This window comes from Merops nubicus, unplaced genomic scaffold, assembly GCF_000691845.1.
Source record: "Merops nubicus isolate BGI_N331 unplaced genomic scaffold, ASM69184v1 scaffold17805, whole genome shotgun sequence".
Taxonomy (NCBI): domain Eukaryota; kingdom Metazoa; phylum Chordata; class Aves; order Coraciiformes; family Meropidae; genus Merops; species Merops nubicus.
The window spans coordinates 69111-81951 of NW_008607912.1; the positions used below are offsets into that span (position 1 = coordinate 69111).

The 12841-nt window shown below is 37.7% G+C and overlaps 1 protein-coding gene across 1 annotated transcript; it reads right to left on the minus strand.

Annotated features, from left to right (window-relative positions):
- Positions 1-12182, minus strand: TSPAN3 (tetraspanin 3; the record flags this gene model as incomplete). Its single annotated transcript, XM_008940130.1, has 6 exons — positions 1-785; positions 5541-5624; positions 5932-6084; positions 7204-7305; positions 10888-10962; positions 11991-12182. Coding segments are annotated over 6 exons (699 nt in total), but the record flags the coding sequence as incomplete, so codon positions are not given.
- Between the last annotated feature and the right edge of the window lie 659 nt (positions 12183-12841).

A 12841-nucleotide genomic window follows, 5' to 3' on the forward strand; every position in this document is an offset into this window, starting at 1 on the left:
GAAAAATGAAATATTTCATTATAGAACAGTAGTGCATACATTATACTCCTGAAAAGCCAGCTTGTATTTTAAACCATTAATGCTTGCAAGACTTCATCTCTGAAGGTCAAAACTGCAGTCATGTAACCCTAAAATTTTGTTTATTTTTTTTTCATTTTACAATTTTTATATATAAAGAGTACTGGACTTCACTCAAGTGTTTTTAAAAAGCGACACTGGTGAGGGGCAAGAATAAAATATTTTTCACAAATTAGATACAGCTGGCTTCCTTTGTACAGCTTTGGCCAAAAGAGTTCTGTGTAGTGAAGGTTTAAGATCCTCTCTACATATGCAAGAATCAGCCAGTTAATGCTTAGAGGTAATCTACCAAAGTATGCACACATCCTTTGACTTTCATATCAACCAAATAACACTTTACTTGCAAATGGTTCTGAAATTAGAAAGTTTACTAGTATACTAAAACATTTAGATACATGAATAGCTGGCTAAGACAGTGAAAGTCACAGGAATTATATGGGTGTGTGTAAAGCTGAGTTGTTTTGCCCATCACCAGTGTACAGTACGGCTGTCCTCATCTGTGAAAGGTGTGCTTTGACTAAGCTCAGGGCGAGAAAGCTATTGCAGGAGACCTGGCCCATTCACCTTCCACCTAAGAGATAAGATTGAATTGAACTGCGTGTTCACGTTCTCTTCTAGGCATATGTTCCGCCAGTGATGAGAAGTTCGTAGGCAGGATCCCGACTCCTCCTACATAGTACTATACAGGCACACAACATGCCCAGAAGCTATGGAGAAAAAACAGAACAGGATCAGTACACAGAAGGTACTTCAAGAGATTTAACCTCAGCACAGGAACTGTCAGCGTGCTTCACAAGACTGTCATTGCCCATAAGGTAAATGGCAGCAAGCACATGGTTCCCAAAAAAGCTTCACTTCTTGCTGCAAAAAGCAAGGCCTTGTTTTCCTGCAAGACTGTCTTGGACATCTTTAACAAAAGTTTTTGGTCAGCCACTTGTATTCTGCCTCAATTCAGATAGAAGAAACTACTAATTTTACTAACAGTACCTAAATCTGTACAACTTATCAGGTATGAAAAATCTAAATTCAATTGCATTAGCCTCTAATTGTGATGATGAAAAAAGAGCAAAACCTATTTCACTGTTGGGCATTTGAAAGACTGTTACCATGTCATATTAGAAAGCTTAAGTCCCATGTGAATTATTCACTTTTAGACAATTTTCCTGCTGTCAAAGTTGACAGTACCATGACTGTGCTGGCAGATTTGCCAGCAATACAAGGTTTGATCACACTATATTTACAAGACTTAGATCAGAGGAGCATCCTCAGGGATGTAGGGCATGATATTTTACAGAAGTTGCATGTTTACTGCAGGTAGGATAAGACTGTACCTAGTTAAAAAAAAAAAAATCAGGTATAGTAGTGTTCTGTGGTCTGCAGTAATTGGCAGCAGCTTCTAATACAATAAGAGATAGTATGGATTTGGTCATATACATAGAAGCTTGTTCAGATGCAAATAATTCATGATGCTCCTGTCATAACTCTGGATTATGAAGTATCATTCAGAAGGTAAATTTAAAAAAACCCACAACCCATCTTGAAAAAAAAACCTTTGAAAAGAAAGCAAACAAGACTGAAATGGGTGATCAGAAACCAAGTGTAAAACATCTTCATCGATACAGAAAAAAATCAGTGAAAACACACTACTGTGACAAAAGGACAGTTACTCTTCTTTTTTTTTTTTAATACTGATGAAAACATTGCATTAGTTTTAAAACTAAATGACAGAACATGCAACAGAGCACTCAAGTCTGTGGAAAGACTGAAGAGAAAATGCTGCAGAAATCCTAAGCCTGAATATACGATGATTAACAAGAGGCATGAGGCAATTCTCATACGAGCTTTTAATTTCCTGGAAAGGAACAAGCTTGAAAGACTAATAATATCCTTTGCCTGGAGTTCATTATCAGCTTTGGATCTATAGCAGAAACCAGCTCAGGTTCAAAAAAGGCATATAGAGTGTAACCTAGAATACGACACTTCAGCCTGCTGGTAAAAATAAATTTTCTTTCTTCAATTTCCATCGCTACTTGGGTGGTTCCAGTTCAGTCTGACTCCCAAATGTTAGATTAATGTCAGAGCAAGAGAAAAACAGTTACATGAGATAATGACTCTTCCTGGACAGAGCCTGTCTACGAGAGGAGATAATATCCACAACTAAAAAAACCCTTAAACTAGACTTGTGAGATGAAGAGCTTATGGTAGTGGCTAGAGAATTCTGAAGAAAGCTCACAGCCTCTGAAGTACAGAAACATGTTTTTTTCATGTTCAAGACAAGAATAAAATGAAGAGTACGTCCCAGAAAAATACCTCCTTTTGTCATTTGCTATAATTCATTCTAGCTGTGTATTCCAAATAAGTAAAGATAGTTCCAACACATTTACAGTCATTCGCACAGAGGTAAACCTGGTCAATGACTCGCTCAACATTCAATGTACACAGGGTTGTGTAAAATCTGAAACAATCGGGCACTGCAATAAGAACTTGTATAAGCAACTTCTGAGTTAATTAAACCATTTATATCCTTCAGGAGGCCAGTGAGCATATTCCTTGAATTCACTGTAAACACAGAAGTAATCCCTGTATTTCAAGCTTCTCTACAGAAACGTAGTATGTATTTTTTTTAAAACGTGCTAGCACTCAAACTTTTCTAAGGCATCTGATTCTGTTTCACTTCAGTTGCTACTTAATATTGTAAACAAATATTTTAAGTTAGTGTTGAGGAAGGACTGATGCATCCCCCTCTAACTTTTAGTAAAGTTTAGACAAATGCCACAATCAGGTGGTTTGTTCTGTGTTGTTTTTATGTTGTTGTTCAGTTTGTTTTGGTTTGTAATTTGCCTGCTAGCAATAACTATACACAATTTGCTTTCACTGAACCTGTTTAGCTTTTTTAACTTCTCTTTTTTTTTTTTGTACAAAAACCTTACTGACTCTCTATATATGCCAAGCTCAGTACACCCTGTAAGTGATCATGAACTACAAAAGCTATCTTTAAGATTGACCTCTGTGGCTAATCAAGCAGCACTTCTGCATTGCAATGCCTCTGCTCTCTTCAGTTTAGCTCCTATTTATTAACAGCTCTGTGCTGTCACTGTTGACACCAGGGAATTATCACACACTGGAAGATTCCCATGGTAACTGAAACACGAACATACCAAAAATTAGTTCTATGCATAAAATCAAGCTTTCTGCCAATTCCAAGCCTTGCAAAAATTCTCCTCAGTCTTTTCATTTTAAAGAACTGAAGGCCATATTTGCTGAATGTAAGCTATTAGAGGGAATGAACTCTGGAAAGCCTTACTGCCTAACACACAAAATAACAATCAGTTCAGAGTGGACTCTATGCAGCGAGTATAGAAAAGGTACTAAACTTTATCAAAAAGTTTTTTTACTCCTCTAAGATTAAAGTACATGACATAGGTTACAGGTCATTTACTGAAATTTACATTCTTGTCTCCATTTCAATTAGCCCACAGTCTATTTTGCAGAGAATCAGGCTAAGTACATCCTTAACTTCTGTATTACAAGTGAGACATAAGTTGTAACACCCTTTTAAGCTGCAGAAGTAACCAAACAGTCTGAATACTGTTTTGATCAACTTGAGTGAAACTGCTGTCTTTTCAATTTACAACCATTGGAACTGTGCAGAAAAGATACAAAAATATGACCTCCAATAGACTTAAATGTGATTAGCACTCAGTGAATATTAGTAGACAAAAATTTCAAGGGTATTCCCGACATCCTGTATTCAACATTTATCTTTATTAATTTTCTAAACAGGTATCACAGTGTGTTTTAACTTTAAGCAAAGAGATTTCAAAATGCTACAATGCAGCATTATCAAAGAAATTTCTCCGATATTCTCTCTTGACAAACTGTTTATACAATACATGCATTTTGCCAATAGCTTGATTACTGACATGTGGAGAAAAATCAAAGAGCACTCACTGCAGAAGGGATACAATTAACATGCCTGCCAGGAATTGCTGAGCCAAGACTAAAGAAGGATGCAAGTAGCCACATTTCCATTGCAAGCATGTGTCAGAAATTCTGGCTCAAGCCCAGAGAAGAATGTAACTGGGCTGCATTTTGGGGTGGACCTGTTAATCAACCTGCAAGCTCCAAAGCTGGCAACAATGCCCCTGCTGGGGATTCAGCTCACCCAGCCTCATAACATAGTTTTTTCCTACACAAGAAGTCTGCCACAGGAGTCATGATTGTGGTAAATACCTTTATTTGCAGTACACAAATATATTTCAGTGTTCAAGCAGACTGAATATTGCTTTAAAGTTTTAAGAATGGCAATTAAAAGAAAATACCTTCCTTCAGAAAACTGAGCACAGATATCACCAAGTTTGAAGTTGCACAGCTGAAGTAATCTGGTTCTGGACAGTTCAACAATATTACTGTATACAGTGTTAACTGTAAGTACATCCTTGTAGGATTGAAATAGAAATTCAACCATATTTTCACGTGAGGGTTTGCAAAAGATTACTTACCTTCATACAATCTGTCTCACAAGCTGCTTTTGAAAACAAAAAGATCCTGAATTGCCTGAGTCAATAGCTACAATGTTTTTTGAATTCAATTGCTATTAAGGGCACAAAAGTAACTTCGAAATTAGTTTTCAAACCTCTTGAGATCCAGTGTACGTACTAGATTTCTCAGAAGCCATAACATTGGCACAGTCTGAAAGTAACGTGATTAACGTACTAAGCCTGCCGAGCTGATGAGCATTCAAAATGCCAGTTTTCCAAATACATTTAAAAGACAGTCTTAGTCTTCCTAAAAAAAAATCTAAATAAATACCGAGATAGACATTAGTCTATTTCCTCAGTTTTAGTATCCAGGATAACTGTAACAATTAAGGCTCATGTGGGAGACAGACCATACTCAATTTTAAGTAGGCATGGTCTCCAATTTAGAATCTTTTGTTTAAAGTCCAGAAAGCAAGAAACCCTCAAGATAATGAAAAGCTCAGTTGAACAAGAGCAGAATATGCTATTAAAACCCCTGGTATATCTCCTAGGTGGTCTTGACATTATTTGTATGTCATGGAGCATAGTCAAGCTTTATATAAGCTATATATACACCTTTAAAATAGCATGAGGTATGAGCTGTTTTAAAGTTGGAAATTAAATACTGTGCAAATTCTTCAGATGTAAAGTGCCATCAGAGCACATTCATGACATTTAATACTTAGACAATTAGTTTAAAAAATAATTTACTATTTACATTCTTGTCAATTACCGCATTTAACATTGGATGTTCAGCTATCTTCAAATCTGATAGATTATACTTCTACATAGCAGTAGTTTTTAGACCATGCATGGTTGCAAAATTCTGTGTTGAAGTGTTTAGAACCTGTCATCATCCTGTGCATACCTGTAATAACTGGAAGAGCAGTTTCAAATTTTTGAATTTGAGAAAAATTTCACTGCTAAAGAATATTCTCTTACCTGAATAGCAGCAAATGCTAGTGCTGCCCAGATGACATACATCATGATCTCTTGAAGCTTCTTTACAACCAGAGCCTCACACCCCTGAAACAAGGAGACTTCTTATGTCTATCTGGCAACCAGTTATATATCCACATTTAGGTGCACCAAAAAGCACACTAAAAGCATCGAACAGAGCGGAGAGATAACTCAAAACACTAAAAAAGTAATTAATTAGTATATCACAGGTGAAAAAAGGGGAGAGATTCCTCCCCCTTCCCCCACCCCGAGATCATGTTTATTTCCTGTAAAAGCAAATACATCCAAGACCGCATGCTCCCACTAAAAAGAAAAATAGATTACTGTCAGCAAAAGCACATGGCTACATAAGTTCCTACTCTGTCTGTCTTACCTCAGAATAAAGGTCCATTGGGTGGGTCAAACTGCCAGTACAGTTGCTGAGGGCTGCTTTGCAACAGCTAAGTGGCACGCTGTTATTTTTGGTTTGTTTGAACCAGACAGTATTCTCCCAGTCTGAATAGTTATGGATCCCACAGCAACGCAGCTGAAAAAACATGCAGGTAAAGAGTCAATGTGCCAAGAAATCAGATGAGATTGTAATTCTAATTGCAATACGAGAACACAGGCATGCTAAGATGAGGCTACCTTTGTTACCTGAGTTAGCACCAACTATTTGACAGTTACTTAAGCAAATCATAGACTAAGCTTATTGTAAAGGGGCCTATAGCCTTACATCATTTAAGATACTCATCACAAAATACAGACTTGAAACTCCAGTTCTTGGGGAACATTTGACAGCCCACTTTTCCCTCATGCCTCTCTGACAAGACAAAAGCTTTATTTTTGGCTTAGAACAGCTCTATCCTTAAAGCTTACAACAGATGCTTGGGAAAAAAACTCTTTGCTTTCTGGACAGTTCTGACATGAACCAGCATTTGCTTTTCTCACAGAACTGCGGTACAGAATTAATTTTGTATAGTCACATCTGTGTGACCATGTAGAAATCCTTCAGAAATGAAACAAAATGAAATACAGTTCTGTTCCACTGACAGAACTGTACTCTACTGCATGCTCTACTGCAGTCCTTGGAGTTCTCTTGTGTACAGTACAGCCTCAAACAGCGATACTGCTCTAACTGTCAGTTTACCAGCTTCTTGTCCCTTTTCCCTTACAGGAGGGACTTCAGCAAGATAATTAGTAGTACGACTGATTTAAATGCATTTGACACTTGCAAATATTAGATGACTAAGTTTACACGATTGTAAAACTTAAAGGGTCCTGAATTTTCCATGTGTGATTGGTTTTTAGCCTCAAATCCAGAAGCTGGCAGCACTAGCTTTCAACTAGAATCAAGAACACCATTTTCCCCCTCAGCATGTTCTAGATAAACCTATGGAGACATGAGAACATTCTGCAATGTTCCATTGCTAAAAAAAATTCAGAAGTACTAAATATTTCAGTCCAGACAGTGATTCGTAGGTAGCCATTTACACAAAATACATCTCCACATTAACAATGCCATAATTCCACTAATTTTAACCATGTTAGGCTATTTATTGACCAATCAGTGTTTTCTAGACTTGTCCAAATGGAAAAGGATAGGCTACACAAGCAGCAGAGCAACAGAGTGTCTGTGTTTTACAGCCAGAAAGGACTGTCTCACCTGCCTCTGTACATAGTCAATAGCACGACTGGCTGCATCAGGATTTGTCCCGTTGTATCCATTGTATACTTTTCGAATGCTGTGATCAACTTCATCCTCCACCTGTGAAGTGTTAAGAAAGCACTGGCATTAGCGTGCCAGAACAAGTACTGTGGGTACAATAGGTACAATAATTTCACTTCCAGTTATAGTAATTCAGAATACCAAGTTAACTCCCCATCATCTGAAATTAGCATACTTTCATAGTAGAGCTTCTTAAAATTCTAACTTGACTTTTGCAAAGATATTGCTACCTTGCAGCTAATGGACAAGAAAAAAAACTGAGCAGCTATCTTCCATGAGATTTTAGACAATGCAGCTTTGCAATGTATCCCAGAAAGGAAACTACTTTTACTACAACGCTGTGGTAGATATCCCATGAAGTTAAGAGCTCTGTAAGAGCATGCATTCACCTTTCCACTTCCTCCCACTCCTTCAGAGTTCCAAACCCAAACTAATATAACTACCTGGGCTAACTCGTTCTGTTTGGGACCACAAGGATGCAAGTCATACAACCTGCTCTCCACATTTTGATTGAAGCCCAGGTAAACCCTCAAAGGTGAGGTCTTTTGGTTGACATACCCACCCTACAGTGATCAAGCTCTCTGTGCACTCCCTGTCTTACCATGCTTTCTGAGAAACATTGATGGTAGTACACTGTACATAGCAACAGCTACTGGAATAGCTCCTAAAGCTCCTGCGGATGAGTCAAGCTGCTAAAGATGCTGACAAGTACATGTGTTAGAAATGGAAGCCACCCAAGGACCATCACTGGTCCCCTGAAAGGCATCTTGTAATGCCCATTTTGGAGGAAATCTTACTAGAACCTTTTAAGCAACATGTTCCACTCTAAAGCATTACTTAAATGCACAGGAAGTTGGGTGTAGCTAAACGTTTGTACGATAGAACGATAAGCTCTGAATTCATTTTTTCCTGTCACATTCAACAGGAATCACATGCACAGAACATAAGATCAGGGCTGAGCATCAACCAAGCATACACATTTCTTAGATTCAAAAGTTACAGTAGGAAGGTCCTACCAACACATTCCCTTAAGTGCTTTAAGAGAAGGATTTTTTGCAGTGATAGCACAAGCACCATTCCCCTTCCTCCACTCACCCCAAGAATGAAGATTATCTTTAGAAGTAAATCTGTATCAAAACAGACACGAAGAGAAGTCAATTCAGCCTTCACAGGCAACCCATTTCAGACTAGTTTAATTTTCAAATGTTTGATTTTAATCTAATGTGATCTACAGCTCCGATTCATATAACAGAACAGCTGTTCAACACAGGTTTTGAATTTATTTCAGTGCTTGCCTGTACATCATTTGGGTTGTGGTTCACTTAGGACAACATTATGCCTGAAAACCATGCAAATTACACACAACGCAAACACATGTTGCTAGCTCTAGCTAACCAGCAAGTTTTATGAGAAAAGGGTGAACTACTCCACCCAGGGGAAGAGAGCCATTAAGCCATCAACCGGTGGCCTGTTTAATCTCTATTGCCATTTACAAAAATCCTCACTTCCACTGACAAGTACCACTACTAGCAGATTCTGCAGCAGGTCAGTCTATCACAGCATGACCCACATGTCTCTCTCAGCTCTCTGAAGGAGTAGGGATCTGAACTCGATCCGTACACATAGTTTTACAGAGGCATGTTGGAAAATTTAACAACTAAGATTAGTCACTGTAGCATGAAGGGCACAATGGCACTTTGAGACAACATCATACTTGGTCTTCCTTGCTACCAACAGTTCTGATGAACAACTGTTATGACTTCAAACTTCCCTTGTGTTTGTAAAGTTTTGTGTGTACAGTTAACATTATAGTAATTCTAACATGATTCATGTACTTTTTAAAAGTTTAAAGCTTTTTTAAAAGAAATTAAGCTATTTCTAACACTCCTGTTGCACTTGAAGCCCGTAGTTATGACAGTAAGTACTGCAGAGTAGAAGAAAACTAATTTTTACTAACAAAGCCTGTCCATCCTTTCAAAAGATGAAAGATTTAGTTTTCAAGTAGTGACTCTGACCAATGGCTTAATCTAAGACCACGCTGCCACCAAGAAGGAACCACCTACCCTCTTCACTCAAGCTCTAGCCCCACATTACCTACAGCTGTGAAACCGTACATAGCAAGACAAGAATGAGAGGCAACAGGAACATGCAGCTGGGATCAGTCCAAGTTTCCAGTGTTTCAAGTGTGTAATTTCAGATGGGCTAGGGAAGAAAGATCTATGCGTCTGCTTTACTCTGCTCTGGATGCTGTTAACTGGAAAAGAGCAAGCCACTTTAAGACTGCAATACAGACTAAGATGACCACTGCTTAGTCCCCGTCAGAGCCACATAACCGCTGAGTAACTACATTGTAATACACTTCTGCAAGTGCTGGAGCAGAAGGCAACCATCCCAGTTAACATGTAAGGACTCAACACGTTTCCCATTCTCCAGGAATTGTACCACTCTCCTCAGCTGCTTCTAAGGACTACTTCCACTACAAGCATCAGAGTCCCAAACGACCTTCTCAGTGCATGCAAAACATCAAATGCAGACCATGAGAAAAACACATATCTGGAATTTAATCAACGCCCATATAGCATTTCTGTTGAAGCAACCTACTCTAACTGTCATTAAGCTGGATTTCCAATGCGTAGTTCAAGGTCTTCTCAGCTGCTTAATCAAGACGACCCTCCTTTGTAAACCAAGCAAAAACTCTAGGTTATGACTTTAATGGTTGTCTTGCCATTTCTTCCAGGATAGCGGGAGAGAGTACTGAATTAGTAAGACCTGGGTTGTTTATACAGTAAATACAGAAGGACAAAGAAAGGTAAATAGCATTGTAGTTTAGCTTGCTATTCAAGGTATCACTGGAGTGTCCTATAATGCAACAGTGCTACATGTCACGGCTAAAAATGCCTTTTCTACTAGTTTTTTGGCAAATTTTAGATGTAGACATAACAAAAGCCAGTGAAACAGTGCAAATTAGAAATGTAATTTCTTCAAGCTACACTGAGGTATCTTTAATACCATGTGGTGTATTTCTGCCACATATTACATTGGTAGAAACAACTGATTTCATTTTTATGGTCCTGGTTCTTAAATTCAGTTACACAATGGGAGAAATCACAATTCTTTAGCCATAATCCTGGTTAACAACCTGCATAAAGCTAGACAGTATAAATTAACCCATCCAATCCCTTTGATTTTATTATTATGCAGTGTTAGTTTGTATACCAAAACACAAGATTACATTTTAGTTGCTGCATATCACAACAATATGCCCTACATTCAAACATTGTGCAACTTAAATCATTCACAAAGTCACAGCATCAATAAATTAGAAGACTGTTTGGAAAAGGGAAAGGTACTTATTACCATGGCTCCCTTCTACTGTACAAATGTCAATTATATATTCTACTTAGTTTCTCTTCCTTCTGAGAAAACTCTCTGCCTTGCTTTGAAGAAAATTGATGTTCTAAATTAAGCTATTGATACCTCAAATTAACCCAATTGGAGGTTTGGTTTTATTCCCTCAACAAATACCTATTAACAGTTCTACAGAATCAAATACAGTAAAGACCCTCTGTATTTGGGTGACAGTTCACAACAAAATATTTACTGAGTTTGAGAAGTTACTACCTTGGCTCTGTAGATGTATCCAAGAACCACCACCACCACTTCAGTGATAAAAACCAAGAGCAGGATGATCACAAACTGTAAAATACAATCAAGAGTGTTTGTGCAAACCGTTTTACTCATTTACTTTCTGAAAGCCTCCATATAGATTTGCTATTTAAAGTACTTGTTCAGGTAAGGTTTTGATTTAGCAGATAAAATAGGCAATTAAATTGACCACATGAGCTCAGAATTAGCTTCATTCAAGAAACTTTAGTGTTCTTAGCTTTACCAAGTAATAAACAGCTGCCCAGCCAGGTAAGTGCCAAGCATTAGACTGAAAAAAAAAAAACAAAACATAATGGAGCCCTTTAATCAAGTTTTTCTTTCAATCTTCTTTCCATTAGATAAATAGGAATGTCACAACGAAGAAGCTACCCAGGCTGTTACTAAGAGTGGGAGGTGAACTAAGGGAGTGTTTCTTCAGATTAAGCATTTGTCTTGGTATATTTAAGAGCACTTTAAAAATAAAATGTTCTACACCGTATCTAACAAAAAACCCCCGGGAGGGAGGAGAGCGGGGGCAGGGGGGACACACAGGGACAACAGTTTAAATCCTGTTCTCTTCTCTCTTAGCGAATTCTCTATCTGAAATTATGGCTAAAATGCTTGGAAACACATGGCAAAACAGTGAAAACAAGTTGTCCAAATTAAGCCATACAGAAAAATATTGAGGCATCACAACAACCCTCAGTTAACCTTGATGCAAGATAATTAAAACAAGAAGGCTCTTGGCTCACCTTTCTCTGTCCAATTTCAACCAGAACAGATAAAAGTGAGATTTAAAAAACTGTTATGACTTAACAGTATGGTTTTACATTTTTTTAATAAAATGATCACAGTTCTACAAGGTAAAGCTGAAGGAGCCTGCTGTTGCCAGAACTAATTAAGCAGCGTTACTCAGAAAAGAAAATTGAAATAAGATGTTCGTAACAAAATAAGGGGAAATCATTTAAGGCCATAAAATAAGATTAGAACAAACTTTAAAAGTATTTTACAAGTCTATGAGAAGGGAAGGCAGCCAAATATACCACAGGCTTACACCGCAGAAGAACTCTGCAACTTACCGTAGCAAGCCCACAGCGACTTTCTCGAATTGTGGCACAGCACCCAATAAGTCCAATGATAAAAAGAAGTGTTCCCACAGCTATGATGATAACTGCTGGAATTAGTGTGTAGACATCTTCAAAGAAGTGATCGTAGTCATCATATGTGATGAACACGTAGGCTCCCACATAGCACAGTATGCCTGCTGCTGCCTACAACAGACAAACAACAATATGGCAAGTTAACACCAAAATTTCCTTTCAGCAAGTCTACTTTACTTTATCAAATTTAAAATAAATTTTATATACACAATATATTATTTATATATCTATATAGAAATCACATATTATTTCTTTAAAATTATATATTTTATATAAATATAGTCTCAAAAAGTAGGTTCTATTTATACATCTTTGCTAGGTTATAGCATGTTTATTAGGAACATCTCAAATGGAGGTTAGTCAGTAGCTTTCAAATTACATTTCATCCATGCAGATTTAGTCTTGACTGCACTACGGAAGACTTCTGGGGCCCACAATCTAACAATGAGGGTAGTCATGCTATGAACACCAAAATCATACTATCTGTTCTCAAATACTTCCTTCCCCATGCTGTGAACTGAGCTTTCTGCATAGCCTAGCGTTCAGAAATGGTCTCATATTTTTGAGAGCAGTATTCCAGCCCAACCAAGCAGGAAGTTATTTGCTATTGAACAGCTCTTCAGAACATGTGTGCAGTTCTTTTATCTGGATTATTTACCTACTACTTATTCTACCATTTTGCTGATTACTCCCTGTGATTGAATGTCAGAAGAGAAGAGACACACACATTTCAGACTTTAACCTCTGCTCGGGAAAGATGAACAGCTAGA